Here is a 16,716-nt window from a genome sequence, read left to right on the forward strand (position 1 = left end):
TTGATCCTTTACCTGTTTAAGCATTTCTGCAGTGTTTTTCTACCTAACTAGTGTTGGTACTGTAGCATTGTTCATATTCAGGCTTGTGTTTTTGGCCTAGTTGTTTGTTAGTAGAGGCTGTATGTCTGAGCACATGTCCCAACCATCATAGCTTAGCCAAAGCCAGAAAAGCATTTCAGTGAGAGTGAATTATTTGTGGTCATTGGCTGACTGGGGTTGCCTGGACTATGCCCTGGAGTAAGCACCTCATTGTTTTTTTCAAGCTTTTTTTAAATGTTTTTCAGGTTTCAACTTTGTTACTGAAGAAGTTAACTTGTGAGTGTTTCTGCCATTTCACACTGAACTAATCAGAGGAAGTTGGAGGAAGGGCTCTGAGTTTACTAATCTGTGATATATAACATTAAGTATCCTGTTTTTTGCTTATTTCTGAGTTATTTATAGCATTTTTAATTTACTCACTCTGTGTGAGGTATTAACTAGAACTTTCTACAATTGTAAGCATCTGGTTGGGTTTGTTTGTTCTGTTTTCCTGCCAGGAGTGTATTGCATAACTTGTTTGCACTTAAAAACATTCTGTAGAGTCTTCGTGATCCTTTATCTGTTTAAACATTTGTGCAGTTTTTTTCTACCTAACTAGTGTTGGTAGTGTAGCATTGTCCATATTCACGCTTGCATTTTGGGCCTAGTTGTTTGTTAGTAGAGGCTGTGGGTCTGAGCACATGTCCCAGACCATCACAACTTAGCCAAAGCCAGTATAGCATTTCAGTGAGAGTGAATTGTTTGTAGTCACTGACTGACTGGGGTTGCCTGGACTACGCCTTGTAGTAAGCACCTCATTGGTTCTTTCAAGCTTTTTTAAAGTTGTTTCAGGGTTCAGCTTTGTTACTTAAGAAGTTAACATGTGAGTGTTTATGCCATTTCACACTGAGCTAATCAGAGAAAGTTGGAGGAAGGGCTCTGAGCTAACTAATCTGTGATATATAATGTAAAGTATGCTGTTTTTGCTTATTTCTGAGTTATTTATAGCATTTTTATTTTACTCACTGTGTGTGAGGTATTAACTAGAATTTTCTACAATTGTAAGCATCTGATTGGGTTTCTTTGTTCTGATTTCTGGCTAGAAGTGTATCATATAACTTATTTGCATTTTAAAGAATTCTCTAAAGTCTCCTTGATCCTTTATCTGTTTAAACATTTCTGCAGTTTTTTTCTACCTAAGTAGTGTTAGTAGTGTAGCATTGTCCATATACAGGTTTGCGTTTTGGGCCTTGTTGTTTTGTTAGTAGAGACTGTGTGTCTGAGCACATGCCCCAGGCCATCATAGCTTAGCCAAAGCCAGTATAGCATTTCAGTGAGAGAGAATTGTTTGTGGTCACTGGCTGACTGGGATTGCCTGGACTACGCCTTGGAGTAAGCAACTCTTTCAAGCTTTTTTTAAAGTTGTTTCAGGTTTCAACTTTGTTACTTAAGAAGTTATCTTGTGAGTGTTTCTGCCATTTCACACTGAACTATTCTGAGGAATTCAGAGGCAGGGCTCTGAGCTAACTAATCTGTGATATATAACATTACGTATCCTGTTTTTTGCTTATTTCTGAGTTATTTATAGCACTTTTATTTTACTTACTGTGTGTGAGGTATTAACTAGAATTTTGTAGAATTGTCAGAATCTGGTTGGGTTTGTTTGTTCTGATTTCCTGCTAGGAGTATATCATATAACTTGTTTTCATTTAAAAGCATTCTCTAGAGTCTCCTTGATCCTTTATCTGTTTAAACATTTCCGCAGTTTTTTTCTACCTATGTAGTGTTGGTAATGTAGCATTGTCCATATTAAGGCTTGTGTGTTGGGCCTATTTGTTTGTTAGTAAAAGCTATGTGTCTGAGCACATGTCCCCTGCCATCATAGCTTAGCCAAAGTGAGTACAGCATTTCAGTGAGAGTGAATTATTTCTGGTCATTGGCTGACTGGGGTTGCCTGGAGTACACCTTGGTGTTAGCAGCTCATTGGTTCTTTCAAGCTTTTATTAAAGTTGTTTCAGGTTTCAACTTTATTACTTAAGAAGTTAACTTGTGACAGTTTCTGCCTTTTCACACTGAACTAATCAGAGGAAGTGGGAGGAAGGGCTCTGATCTAACTAATCTGTGATATATAACATTATGTATCCTGTTTTTTGCTTATTTCTGAGTTATATTTAGCACTTTTATTTTACTCACTGTGTGTGAGGTATTAACTAGAATTTTCTACAATTATAAGCACCTGGTTGGGTTTGTTTGTTCTGATTTCGTGCTAGGAGTGTATCATATAACTTGTTTGCATTTAAAAGCATTCTCTAGAGTCTTCTTGATCCTTTATCTGTTTAAACATTTCTGCAGTTTTTTTCTACCTAAGTAGTGTTGGTAGTGTAGCATTGTCCCTATTCAGGCTTGTGTTTTGGGCCTATTTGTTTGTTAGTAGAGGCTATGTGTCTGAGCACATGTCCCAGGCCATCATAGCTTAGCCAAAGCCCGTATAGCATTTCAGTGAGAGTGAATTGTCTGTGGTCATCGGCTGACTGTTTTTGCCTGGACTAGGCCTTGGAGTAAGCACCTCATTGGTTCTTTCAAAGCTATTTTTAAAGTTGTTTCAGGTTTCAACTTTGTTACTTAAGAAGTTAACTTGTGAGTGTTTCTGTCATTTCACACTGAACTAATCGGAGGAAGTCAGAGGAAGGGCCCTGAGCTAACTAATCTGTGATATATAACATTAAGTATCCTGTTTTTTGCTTATTTCTGAGTTATTTATAGCACTTTTATTTTACTCACTGTGTATGAGGTATTAACTAGAATTGTCTACAATTGTAAGCATCTGGTTGGGTTTGTTTGTTCTAATTTTTGTTTCCCACCCTCCCTCTCTATTGGCATCCTGTTTTTATACTTGGTGGCTTTGCAGTTGCCCACCCCTACTGTAAATTTGATCTGGAACACTCCTCCCAGTCTAGTGTCATTACCTCATTCTACCTATTCCAGGGAGAACATTTGAGAAGGCCAACCCAGTTAGCTTTTGCTCCTCCTTTCCCCTTTCCACTTTACATAAAAAAAATTAAAAACATATTTTCTAAGCTTGTTTCCTGCCTTTCCTGTAAGTCGTCTAGTCCAGATACAGATTTTCTGTATCCTGGAAGAGTCTGAGCCCACAAGCCTTTCTGTGTTAGAGGGAAGCCTTCTAGCTTAATTTTGTTTCTTAGAACTAGCCAGTTTTTTAGTTTCAGCACTCAAATCTGTTTCTTTGAGCTCAGCACTTGTTCAGAACTCATTGTAAGCACTAAATAAGCTATAAATTACTACAGCACTCAACTTTCCTCACTTGTCTAGAGGGAATCAGTTTTTAGTACTTAATAAATAAGTGGCTATCCAGGCATGTCTAAGGGTCAGCTCTCTGTGTTTTCTCCTGTCTACTTGATGAATCTGGGCATCTTGGGGCAATGCAGAAATTGCCTCATATACACAGACATCCCTCTCCTCTTACCACCCAACACTACAACCTGTGAGAGATGCACTTATGTAGCCAAACTGGAAGCAAAGCTCTCCTCACCCAACACTGGACTAGACAGTCAAGAGGAGAAGGTAAACACTTGCACCACACTACACTCATCACATAGTCCCTCAAAACATACACCACCAAAACACACACATAGAAACACAAAACACACACCTACATTCACAAAGGCTCTCAAAAAAAAAATCTACCCAAGCAACGAGGACCTCCAAAGCAGAAACGCAAGCAACCTCCACCCCCCAACACAACCCAAATGACACATAGCCCACAGACTCAGTGTGCCACTCAACCACAGCCCATAAGGCATAACAACTTACCCAACACTCTAGTCATAGGTGACTCTATAGTCAGGCACACTGATATTCCACTCACCAGGCTAAATAAGGAGAAAGTTACTGTCAGCTGCCTGTCAGGTGCCAGGATCCACCACATAACACATGCACTCAGGTCACTCCCCAGCAAGTACAAATATGACTCTGTCATTGTCCATGTTGGTGTGAATGACCTGAGATGTACTTCCCTGGGCTACATGAAAAGAGACATGGAGGCGCTTTCTGATCTTGTAGCCCAGGCAGGTATGAGCCTAGCCCTGAGTAGCATCCTGCTATCACCCAGAATGATACCACAGTACAAGGACAAAATGATTGACTTCAACAATTGGCTAAGTTTCTAGTGTCATTCTAAGGGGATCCAGTATCTATCTGTTTGGGATGATATGATTGACAAACCACAATGCTTTGCCAGAGATGGCCTGCACCTGTCACTCTTGGGATTCCGGATACTGGCTAAGGCTCTTGCCACCCCTATAGTACCTTTTTTAGGCAAGATTCCAATGACAAATTCACCACCGTAACAGGTACAAGCAAGCAAAATCTTAGGGTAATGCTACTTAATGATAGAGGTCTAAACCTCAAAATGCACTCACTCAAGGCACTCCTTAAAATGAAAAATATCGACATCTGTGCAGTGACACACCTTTTGGCCACCTAACCTGGAACAAAGCACTAAAGGCGGAGGCATGTCCATATTCATTAAGGATATCCACACCTCCAAGCTAGTTGCTCAGCATAATGCATCCGAGATTATCAAAGTGCAACTAACTCTGGCCAAGACCGCAATCCAAATTGTAGCTTGCTACAGACCCCCACCATGCCCCAGGACTCCCACTCCTCATTTCTTGATACATTGGAAAGTATTAGGGTACAACCCAACACCCTAATAATGGGCAATTTCAACTACCCCACCATTAACTGGAAAAAATACTCATGTACCGACTTCTTGTGCTCAATGTTTTCTGGAATTCATAAATTCCAATGCCTTGGATCAACTTATCCACACCCTTACCAGGGGCAGCAATATCCTAGACCTGGTCATTACCAACATGGGCAACCGGTATTTTCAGTTCCTTGTTGGTCAGATCCGACCTCAAGCAAATCACCCTAGACATCCACATCCCACCCCCACCCCCCATTAGGGAAACCACCGTAAAAATTTCTCCAAAGCCAACTTCACGCTTCTTAAGACAGAAGTGTCAAACTTCACGACACCCATGCTAATGGACAATAGAGGTACAACTGCTGAATCTTATACAATTGCACTTTATAAGCACTTACACAAGTGCAAGGATTGTGCAATCACTAACAGAACCAAGATGCTATCCTCAAAAAAAAAAGGAAGCCAATCTGGTGGTCCCCTGCTATAAGCAAACTTTACAACAGAAGAAAGAAACTGTTGCAAAAAAGAGTAAAATCCCATGATTGGAGGAACTCTGTGGTCAGCCTCAGTAAGCAGCTGAGATCCCTCATAAAATCCTCCAAAGCTAGTTATGAAAACAAAATTGCCACTGATTCTAATGACAACCACAAAGCATTCTATAGTATGTCAAGAATCTCAATGGCAACAATCACATCTGCTCTGAGTTACAGCACAATGGTACTAAATATACAGAAACAACTGATATTGCCAACATCCTGGCAGATAGGTTCAGTGCTAACTTTACCTCTCTCTCATCCCCTAAAGGGCCCATCTCTATCCCGGAAGAATGCAAAGTTCCTGTAATCATGGCTACACAGGTAAAAAACACACTCTCCAAAGCCAAGAACACAGCATCCATGGGACCTGACAACATCCCAGGCTGCGTTCTACATGAACTACAGAATGAACTGGCACCCCACCTAAGTACCATGTTCAATCATAGCCTCACCTCAGGCTTTGTGCCCACTGAATGGCATACAGCAATGGTTATCCCACTCCACAAAGGGGGAGCCACCAAGGACCCCGGGAACTACCGCCCCATTAGCCTGACAAGCCTGGTCTGCAAGGCTATGGAGCGTATCATCATGGAACTTATAAACAATGACAATGGTAATCTCCAAACTCTGGACCCTACCCAGTTCGGGTTTGTAAAAGGCAGATCATGTCTCCTAAACCTGATAGACTTTTTTGAAGTGGTCACCAAAGCTGTAGATGAGGGTAAGGTGGGTCACACAGCCTATCTAGATCTCGCCAAGGCTTTTGACACCATCCCCCACTCTGGAATTATAGATAAACTCACTAAACTAGGTATAAATCCCTATGTCACAAGATGGGTTGCCAACTGGGTCACTGACAGAACCCAGACTGTGAAAGTAGCAGACTCTAAATCCAACTTCAGACCAGTGACAAGTGGAGTACCATAGGGTTCAGTACTAGGTCCTCTCCTGTTTGGTATCTACATCTCTGAAGTACAGGCTAACACAGAAGGTCTTTGGCTAACAAAGTTCACAGATGACTGCAAACTAGGAGCCATAATCAAAACTCCTAACGATGTGGACATTCTACAAAAGGGCCTCACTGAGACAGATGCCTGGTGTCAAAGCCATGGCTTCAAGCTCAATACCAAAAAGTGCATTGTCATCTCTTTTGGCAAAAACTCTGTACCCATGAACTACCACATAGGCGGTAGTCTACTTAACACCGAAAGTGTGATAAGAGACCTTGGGACACAGGTGGACAGTAGACTCTCCTTTGATAATCACATCCCCACAGTAGTCAGGAAATCCTTCTATGTGGTACACCTCATCACAAAAGGTTTCTCATCCAGGAAAAAAGAGGTCATTGTTCCCCTCTACTCATCATTCATTAGACCCATTATAGAGTACAACACCCCTTTTGGTATGTACCTCACAAGACATCTACAACAACTGGAAAGGCCACAGAAATACCTCACAAAGAGGATTACCGGCCTCAAACAGATGCCCTATGCAGATCATCTCATAAAACTCCAGCTTTACTCTGTCGCATATCGCCTACTCAGAGGCAATCTCTGCCTAACATACAAAGCTATGTCAAACCCAGAGCTGTTGGACATGCTCCATGTAAAGAAATCCCAATCCCTCTGAGCTACATGCTCTAGGGATCTAAACCTTGTCACCAAAATAAACAAATCATGCTGGAGGGATATATTCCTGTCCCAGAGACTTCCCATACTCTGGAACAAACTGCCTATCTATATCAAACAAAGCTACTCATTAGCACTCTTCAAGAAAAATCTTGATGACTGGATGGGAGATAGGAAATTCACCCCGGGGATCATTTCTGTGGCTCTGCTTGACAGGGGCACAGGAAAATAATTTTGTTGGGTGGCAAAAGCCAGGGTACCATTTGGCTAGGCTTATATAGGCCCAGGTGCCAATAGCCTAGTACCTACCGATGAACCTATATGCTGGTCATTCAACTCTTGTTTGCACAGCCCCAACAGTATCCCAACTGCAATCACCCTTGACTCCTTCTCCACTATTGTGACCTGTATAGTATAATCCCATTTACTCCTGAATTTGCCTCCAGTAACCTCCCACAATCTAACACTGCACTAAATAGGGCCTCATCTATCAAAATCAGAATAGACAAAATCATCCATACCAAGTTACTATGTGTCTTCATAGATGACAAACAAATTTGGCAAACACATCAGGATAAAAATATCCAAATACACAAGAAATCCTTATCTCCCTTGGTGACCCATTTCTTCCCAACTGTCTTTTTATTACACCCCAAAAGTGAAATACATGCATTTTTCTTTTCTTGTCAGCTCTCTTACTATCATCGTGAATGCAGATCCATGTTATATTATTTTACTTCACATATTTTTGATATTCTGTACTGTCTGGTAATGTTTCTACATTTATACTGATAGGTTTCTGCTTCCATGATGCTCTGGCCTATAAAGTACACCAATGTTTCTTCTTAGTACTTACTACACTTTATATCCTAGTCTGATTGCTCATGTTTATTCCATTTTAATGAATTTCATTACTTTGTACACAGTCCTTTCTCTAGAGTTTGTCTAAATAAATTTGTTACATCTTTGTATATCTACTATTTCTTGAAGCTTTTCTCCAAGAGCCTCCACTAAAATGAGCAATATCACCTGGATGGACTTTCCTGGTAAACAAAACCAAATAAAGTTATTAGCTGTCTTTCTCTTTTTCAGTCTATAGCCTAATAATGCAGCTTCTTCTTCTTCATCCTGCCCTTCATGTTGTAATATATCATGAAGTTTGGATTGTGCATTTTCATTTCTTTGCAATATTTCCTCACTTGTACTCTCTTCACTTCCAGAATGTTCCTACCATCCTCTGGGTATTCTTTAGTTAACACTGTTCCTCATTTTCTAGTATTTCACTACTTTGATTTTCTAGCAGTTGTGAAACACCTTCAATTTCCTCACTTCTAGAAAGACCCCCCCTTCTGCCTCAGTATGTCCTTCAATTAACACCCCTTCACTTTTTAGTAGTTCTCTACTTTGCTGTGCAGTCATTTGTGAAACATTTTTTCTTATTTTTTTTTATATTCCTCGCAGTCAAACCATAGAAATCCTTCTGTCTGACATTTTGAAAGAAACATTTCAGAAATGCCAAACTTCCCCAAATTGATTGTAGCTTTTGTTAGCACAATAATTAACTGGTCTATATCCCCACAAAAATAACACATTTTGGGCTGTCTCATATATCTCACAGACCCTATTATATGTTCTATGCTTATAATACAAAGCACATGTTTAACAGTGTAATCTGATTGTATTAAAGTAACCCAAACTTCTCATGTACCATTCAACATCCCTCTACCATTAGAATCTTAACAGAATCAACATTTTGTCTTGTACCAGCAAAACACAGTCTGTCATGTCATAAAAGATATGTTATGACATAACATATTCTATCATGTTATAATGATATCTGTTCTGAATTATATCTGTAATTTGAATAACATCTAATGTCACAGAAAAATATATTCATTTCATTTGTATTCAGTCTTTTTGAGATTTAACTTCAAGAAAAACTTTAGGATTAAAACAAAAACGTTCAAAGGTTACGTCACAAAATGCTCTTTTCACTGTTTAATTAATAGATCTCACTTTAGAAATGAAAAACCCAAAGGAGAAATAAATGTGTCCCAAACAGTATCTCTAGCACCATCTTGGTCTTGTTTTACAGTAGTTCTCAACATTAGACCATTTCTTTCAGATATTCTTTTCTGCACTCTTGTCCCACTTGTGGCTATCCCTGCTGCACAGTTTCTTCAGCTATTATTACTCTTGAATTGCAGCTACATGCTGTGAGATCACAGGCCCATGTGCATTAGGGACAACATGTTCACATTACCTGAATGCATTGGTTCTGGCAGAAAGTCAATATTCTTACCACAAGCATAATTTCTATCACTTCTGACCAGGAAATAGTAGTCGCAACTGTTGGTTCTTCCTCAATAATCAATTCTTTCAGCATTGAATTCTTCAATCTAGCCTGAGTTAACACAGTCACTGCTAAGTTTAATGTTACTATCCCTCTCTTCTTCAGGAGGCTATCTCAATACACTCAACCATACTTTCCATCTCAGCCACATAAACATCCTCCATTCTCCAAATAGAAAGCTCTAATCCTTCATTAGTGGTTGAAAAGAACAGGGGAGCTTTATTATTATATTATTTACATATTCCAACGTATATACACATTAAATAAATCAAAGGTCCATAATACAGAATAACTACAACATCTCAAGTTACATCATTTTGGCTCAAATGACAAACTCATAAAGCTTTCCTATGCATTATAGATACCTCAAATCTCCCCTCTCTTTCCTTTTAGCCATAACTACACTACACATTTTTAAAGAATCAATCCCATAACTTAATTTGCAAAGGTTCATCATACCTACTGACTATAATATCCATATTGGCCCTATCTAAACCTTATTTAACACATCTGAATTTCCTATCCTACTTGCTTCATATACCGCATACATTATTTTTCTCTAAACATATATTCTTGAATGTTTCATGTTTAAATTGACCTATTTTTTCCAAAGCCTCTTAACCCTCATACTCTACTTACATTACACACTGCACATAATCATTCTTCCATCTGTTATTTCATCAACCCTTTTACAGGCAAAACCCACCATTATCTGCAGTTAAAAAATATGTGCTTCCTGAATACCCATAGATGTCATTTGTCTATTGTTTATTTTATCTCACTCCAAATATTCATCTCCATGTTCACTCATAGCATTATTATTCCATTATTGTATCATAAATGTCTTTTTTTCTTATTGTTCCCCACCTTCAATTCCAATAATTTTATTTGAATCAAATATTCTTTCATTATCTTACTTATATCCTTTTCCATTCTTTTTCTTCTCCTTAAATGTATAATACTTTTCTATACTACTCCCACATCCCTCACTAAATGTCTATACGTTCCCCCTATTTTTCCAATAATCACTACAGATTTAGATGTCCTGTGAGGTTAATTAACCCCAGCCCTTCTTACAATACAATACCCTCTCTTGATTATGTTCTGCCTTAACCTACAAAATACATTAAAACATCTCTAAAAATATATTTCTTTCTCTCTCTTAGAAAGAAAATACTCCTCCTTAATGCCATCTATACTCAATAATACCGAGTGAATCACTCAGTATTAACTTAACACTTTCCACACACTGCCAGTCATTTTCAGATCTCATCCAATGTTTTTATCTCTACTACTCTATTTCCAGACTTCATGCTTTACTTTTTTGTCTACTTAATCTCAACCCAACTTCCTTTCATTTCTTTTTTGAATTCCTTAATCACATACCTCATCCATTTTTATTGCAAGTAACTACCACTAAATCAGCAACATAATTCACAAATATAGGTATCAATATTTCTCTTAATTATTCACTACACTCTTCTTCAACAGCATTAATAACTGCCCAAAAAAGAGCCCCACACAAGTGATGCCTTTGTTTTGTCCTTTTTTTCTACCTCTACCCTTCCTCCATGCCATCAGTTAACAAATGCAGCATTCTATGAGGTCTTATAACCCCCCTTTATACATTTCTGAATTTTACTATTATTATAACTTTCCAACACACCCCAAATTCCTTAATGCCCTACAGAATCAAAAGTTTTTTTTTTTATCACATACAAATAGCTTGCTATCATATATCACTCTATTACTGTTAACTCCTTATTACTCTCACTAAAAGTAACATGACCCTTAGCTGTTTTCATTTTATTCCAAACACTCCCTCATTATAAATTTTACTCTGGACTTTTCCTGTTCTTTCATGAAAATTCTTGAAAAACTTTTAAAATCCATATCATTTAAAGTAATTGGTCTCCAATGTGTAATTTCTTCTCTTTCCTCTTTTTGTAAAATATTTTTTAAACATTACTTTATTACCTTTACAACTCATTCATGCATCCTCTCTTCAATTAACCCCAATTTTAACCATTTACTACTTAAAAAAACTTTCTGTTCCACCTCAATTTTCTTATAAAATCAAATAGCATCCTGGAACAGTCCCTTTACTTTTTTACCCCAAATATTCTCTAATTTACCCATTCCAGTTTCATTTTCTAACCCACTATTCCCCTCTTCTGACAATGTGCATACTTTCTATATTCTACTTTTTTATTTAATTTAATCAGATTTATTTCTTTCAGTTCGTTAACCAGGTAAGTGATCTGATCCATTGACCCTTTTTAGTTACATCTTGGAATATTAATACAAAACACATATGAAACCTATAACAGTACAAAAAGATACTCATGAGTAATGAATTGACATGAAAGATATCAGTGAAGCAGCATTGAGTATACTGCAATTTTAACAATTACCAGACTTGTTAAACACAATAACAGATTACATTTAGAGTATAGTTGGCAATTGTTAGAGGTATACATAATCATAGCAGTCCAAGAAATAAGGGATTAACAAATTAACAGGAGAAATAAATGAGAGTAATTGGACAGTGCACATTTTGTGAAACAGATGCGTCTTTAAACAGCATCCAGGAAACAGCTTCATTATATAGGTGTTCCATTAATGTGGTTTTGAATGTTTTTAGGTTTTTTTTACCAACATTTGGAAAGTTCTTCCAGAGCAGTGAGTCTATTCTGGAAATTATCTCTCTCCTATAGTAGTTTTGAATTTTGGTCTGACTAAAGTAAGCAAGTTATCCAGAATGGTCTTCATTAAGTAAAACAAATCTGTTTCTTCAATGGTTTGTAATTCAAGTGTGTTATGTCATGAGTGACTACATTCATTTGATTGAAAACACAAAACACTGAACTACAAAATGCTGAAAACTCAAAATATTGAAAATGTGACTTTGCTCTTTCTGCACTGCTGTGTGATCCTGGAGTTATTATATACAATTAGCAGGGTATGTACATGTGGGCTTGCCCTGCATTACATAGACTTTCAATATTTTGAGTTTTCAACATATTCTAATTCACTGTTTTGAGTTTTCAATTAAATAAATGTATTCCATAATGGATAAAGGCAAAGTAGAGATAATCCATACTGTAGTTTTGGAATTAATTTATTTTTGATGAGGCATTAAGATCTGTTGGAAATACTAAGTGGGAGATTCAGTAGCAGAGTTTAGGTTGACCAAAGAGATTTGTAGAAATGTCAACTCTGTTTACAGAGAAAGTGAATGAGGGGTCATGTTTAAAACCAAGGCTTTTTTGCCGAATTACATTTCAACTGTAGTCACCATTAATATCTTTAAGAATTAGTTGAAAGCAAGTAATGATTTTTGTTGGGAGGGTGGTGACAAAGATCATTATGTTAGCTTTTTTTGAGTATAAAAGGAGTTTGTTGTTAAATAACTATAATAAAATATAATAAGTGGACAGTGTGGTAAAACCTGCATGCAGCCTAGTTTGTAGTATTTGCCTCTATCTTAAAGATATGATCAATGTACATAACCAGTTTTTCGTCTGGGTGGTCTAATGTAATATCATTTATAAAAACTCTCCAACTATCATAGATGTTTTTTGTCCATCTGCAGTTCCTTCCATATTTTTCATATTTTCTATCCTGCCTTTCTCATAATTTACCATCTTACTAAAAACAGCGGTACCACTTCTTTCTCTCCTTGTAGCACATATTTCTGCCTAAAAGTCTTGCTTCATCCTAGTCTGATTTTGTTTATCTCCATTTCTTATTTTATTCTACACTCATCACTTTTATGTAGCCCATGTTCATATCCCTCGATTTCCTACTAAAGTCTTTTTTTTATTTTCTCACATTTCTCTTTCCATTTGGCAATACATACTTTTGTATTTTTATGAACTATCAACCATGATGTCTAATATCTACAGTATAAAAATCCTTCATGATCATATGTTCCTTCCTTCTCCCTTCATTGCAATTACATATATTATTATACCATTCACTTTTTATCCCTTGTTCTTCTCGAATTTCTCACTGTCTTTAATACCTCCAGCCACAGCATTCATGAACCATAAGTTCAACAATATTTTTTACCATTATGCACCCTCAAAAATTTTTGGTCAGTAGCTAATAATATATTTCAGTTTGTATTGTTCTTCTTATATATATCCCCAGATGTTTGCCCCAAAACTAACTTTCTGTCCTTTACTTCATGAAATACTTTTAAATCTCTCTTTATATATATATTTTTATGTATCTTTTCTCCACTTGCAGTTCATAGCACCTATCCCAAGCACACCCATGTTCAGTACAACATTTCTTCAAATAATTATTTTCTTTCCTTCATACTTACATTTGCAAGTACAATTAACTTAAATCTACCCCTTCATTTTTGCAGTCACACACCATCCGTCTTTCTAGCACACCTATAATCACATCCATACATGATTATCACATTGCAATACTGCAATAACAAAGCACAGATCCTTCCCAAAAACACCTCTCTGCTATGTTTTTTGTAACTACTGTTTTTTGCAAAAGTCATGGACATATATATATATATATATATATATATATATATATATATATCTATATATGTATATATATATGTATATATATATATATATATATATATATATATAACACACACACACACACACACACACATATATATATATATATATATATATATATATAGTGTGTGTGTGTGTGTAGTTGAAAATGATTCCAGGCATGTCACTTGAGAATATTAAATAAGGGGGGGAATGGAGGACACAGGCCCACATTGGGGGGGGGGTGGGAGGTGTAGTCCCCCACATTATGCCAATAGTTTTTACTAAAGATGTATATATCAATGCATTTCTAATGGATATACCTTCTTATAATAGTGAATACATTAGCCCCTCACACCCCCCATTGTGGGGTACTGTGCCCCCCACACCCCCCCTTATTTAATATTTTCACTCCAGGGTTACACTGCTGTGGGGCAGAGGCTATATTCCATTTTCAACCAAATGAACTTCGACCGAGTGAGCTTTCAGTCAAGTGAGCTTTCAGTGAAGTGCAATGCCTGGTATCATTTTTGATGTATAATTCAACCAAATGTACGGAATATATATATATATATATATATATATATATATATATATATATATATATATATATATATATACACATATATATGTATGTATATAGTGGTACAGTGACTGCTAAACCTATTGAAATTGCTGTTCATTGTGGGACTGAGACATCTATAGTTGCCTTTAACAGATTCTGTAGTACAAGAAAACTGTATTGACAAATGGCTCAAAGAAAGGATGCAGATAATCAAAATAGAGGAAATTACCACTACAAAGAGATTAGTCAATAGTGGAGTGCCCCAGGGTTCTGTGCTGTGGACTCTCCTATTTGGCATCTACTTTTCTGGAGTAAAAGTCAATATCAAAGGGCTTCTGGTTGACTAAATTTGCAGATGACTGCAAGCTAGGAGCTGAATTTACAAATGACTTAGCCATCCTGCAGAAAGGTTAGTCTCAAACAAATAAAGTCCTTTTATATTTTACAGCTTATAAACAAATGGATTGTGTCTAGATCTACGGATGTCATTGTCCCTCTTTACTCAGCCCTCATTAAGTCAATCACTGAATATAATGCCTCCTTTGCCATACATCTGTACTGACACAGGCAACAACTGGAATGCCTAGGAAATACCTTACTAAACGGATACAAGGCCTAAAAAACATGTCCTACATGGGCTGACTCAAAGTCCTTTCACTATACTCTGCCTCCTATAGACTGCTAAGAAATGATGTGAGTCTGGCATACAAGGCATACAAAGACCCATTACTGATGCATTTACTGCACATGAGCAAGTCACATTGTGTCAGAAATACTTAGTCTAGGGAATCTAAACCTCTTCTGCAACATCAACAGAACAGTTTAGATGGTCAGGTATATCTCACAGAGGATACCGTTGCTGTGAAACAGACTCCCCATCTACATAAAACAAAGTTCATCCCTGTCCATTTTCACGCACAACTGACATATATGAATGAGAAACAGAGAATTTACCCCAGGACTGCCACCTGTGCAACTAATGGGCAGAGGCAGCTCCTAAATGCTTTATCTCATGCATGGGTCCCCTCAATTTATATATGGCATAATTCCAGATATTGTCATTAGGGATAATATAAAATTATCAACCATGGGATGGTTAAGGTCAAGCTATAACCAAATGGGATGGGTTAATTTTGCACAAAAAGGGAAATTGGCTAGGTTTAAAATGACCCACAAGGGCAGCTAGCCTAACACTTAACTATGAACCTATAAGACAGACAAAAGAAACACTCAGGCTGAACAAAATTAGGCCAGGTTCTAAAACAATAAATAAGGGACAGGGGAGTATTTGGTTACATGATAGCTAGAGCCCATGACAAGGGTTAGATTCCTGAATCCTGTGTCAAAAGATGAGCTTCAAGGAAGTGTTGTGAAGGTTTCCCTAGTGTCTGGAATGAGGAATGAGGAATTTTCTCTGCCTGTGTGATAAATCCTGTTGATAATACTGATGACTTTAGGCACTGTTATATTTTAAAATATATGCCCCTATTTTCCCATGGAGAACTGTGTATGAAGGCATACTGCAGTGGCAGATTGCAATTTGGGATCCCTGCTATGAATGGATTTGATTAATTTCTATTAGTCTTGTGTTATAGTGCAAGAAAGTACTTTTTTGTTAACCCTTTAAAAATCCTTGTCTAAAAATTGATAAAGTTGCTTACATGGACTGGTTTTATTTTTGTAACCAATACAAAATGCTGTAATGTTTTACTGAGTTGCTATATTTTCTTGTGAAAAGCAAACAAAAAAACAGATTCCTTAAATTAGGTATTGTAGACGTAGAAAGCCACACATCCTGATCATAAAATAAATGTAAAAGAAATTCACAAAATTATAGGAAAACATACTTTATTTCATTTGCTATTCCTTCTTCTGCCTCCTTCTTTCTCCTCTGGAAGCAAAACAAAAAGAAGATGGCCAGGACAATGAGACCCAGTCCCAGAATCGAACCTATGACAGCTCCCACAATCAATCCGACATTAACAGCTGAAAAAAAGGAAAAGCATCACTATAGTATGCAAGAATTTTACATAAACAAATGGCACTGTGACTTACTGAAACTTCAACTTCAATTTAATTTAGATGCCTTTCACAAAGCACCATTAACAAAGTTACAAATACAATAAAATACATAAAATAAATAGAAACAAAGTACATAAACACTACAGACTATAAATAAAAGAAGGCTTTATCTACACTGTGTACAAATGTTACTTCTGACAAAAAAATGTATATGCTAAAGGTTGTGAAAGAAAAACATACATTACTACAAAAGTTTCCAGTAACCCAAGTCTGGACAAGCTTTAAAAGTGATGACAACACTAGGAATATCCCTGGTCTCCTGTTCAAATTTCC

The 16,716-nt window shown here is 37.0% G+C and overlaps 1 protein-coding gene across 1 annotated transcript in view; it reads right to left on the reverse strand.

Moving 5' to 3' along the window:
- Nucleotides 1–16,716, reverse strand: part of ESAM (endothelial cell adhesion molecule) — an 863,910-nt gene that overhangs the window by 85,201 nt on the left and 761,993 nt on the right. Inside the window, exon 6 of the mRNA XM_044081182.1 lies at nt 16,209–16,347. Within this exon, the coding sequence (XP_043937117.1) occupies nt 16,209–16,347 (139 nt within the window). The remainder of the gene's footprint in view (nt 1–16,208; nt 16,348–16,716) is intronic.

Source organism: Protopterus annectens, chromosome 8.part0 (assembly GCF_019279795.1).
Source record: "Protopterus annectens isolate FY-2018-M chromosome 8.part0, PAN1.0, whole genome shotgun sequence".
NCBI classification, from domain to species: domain Eukaryota; kingdom Metazoa; phylum Chordata; order Ceratodontiformes; family Protopteridae; genus Protopterus; species Protopterus annectens.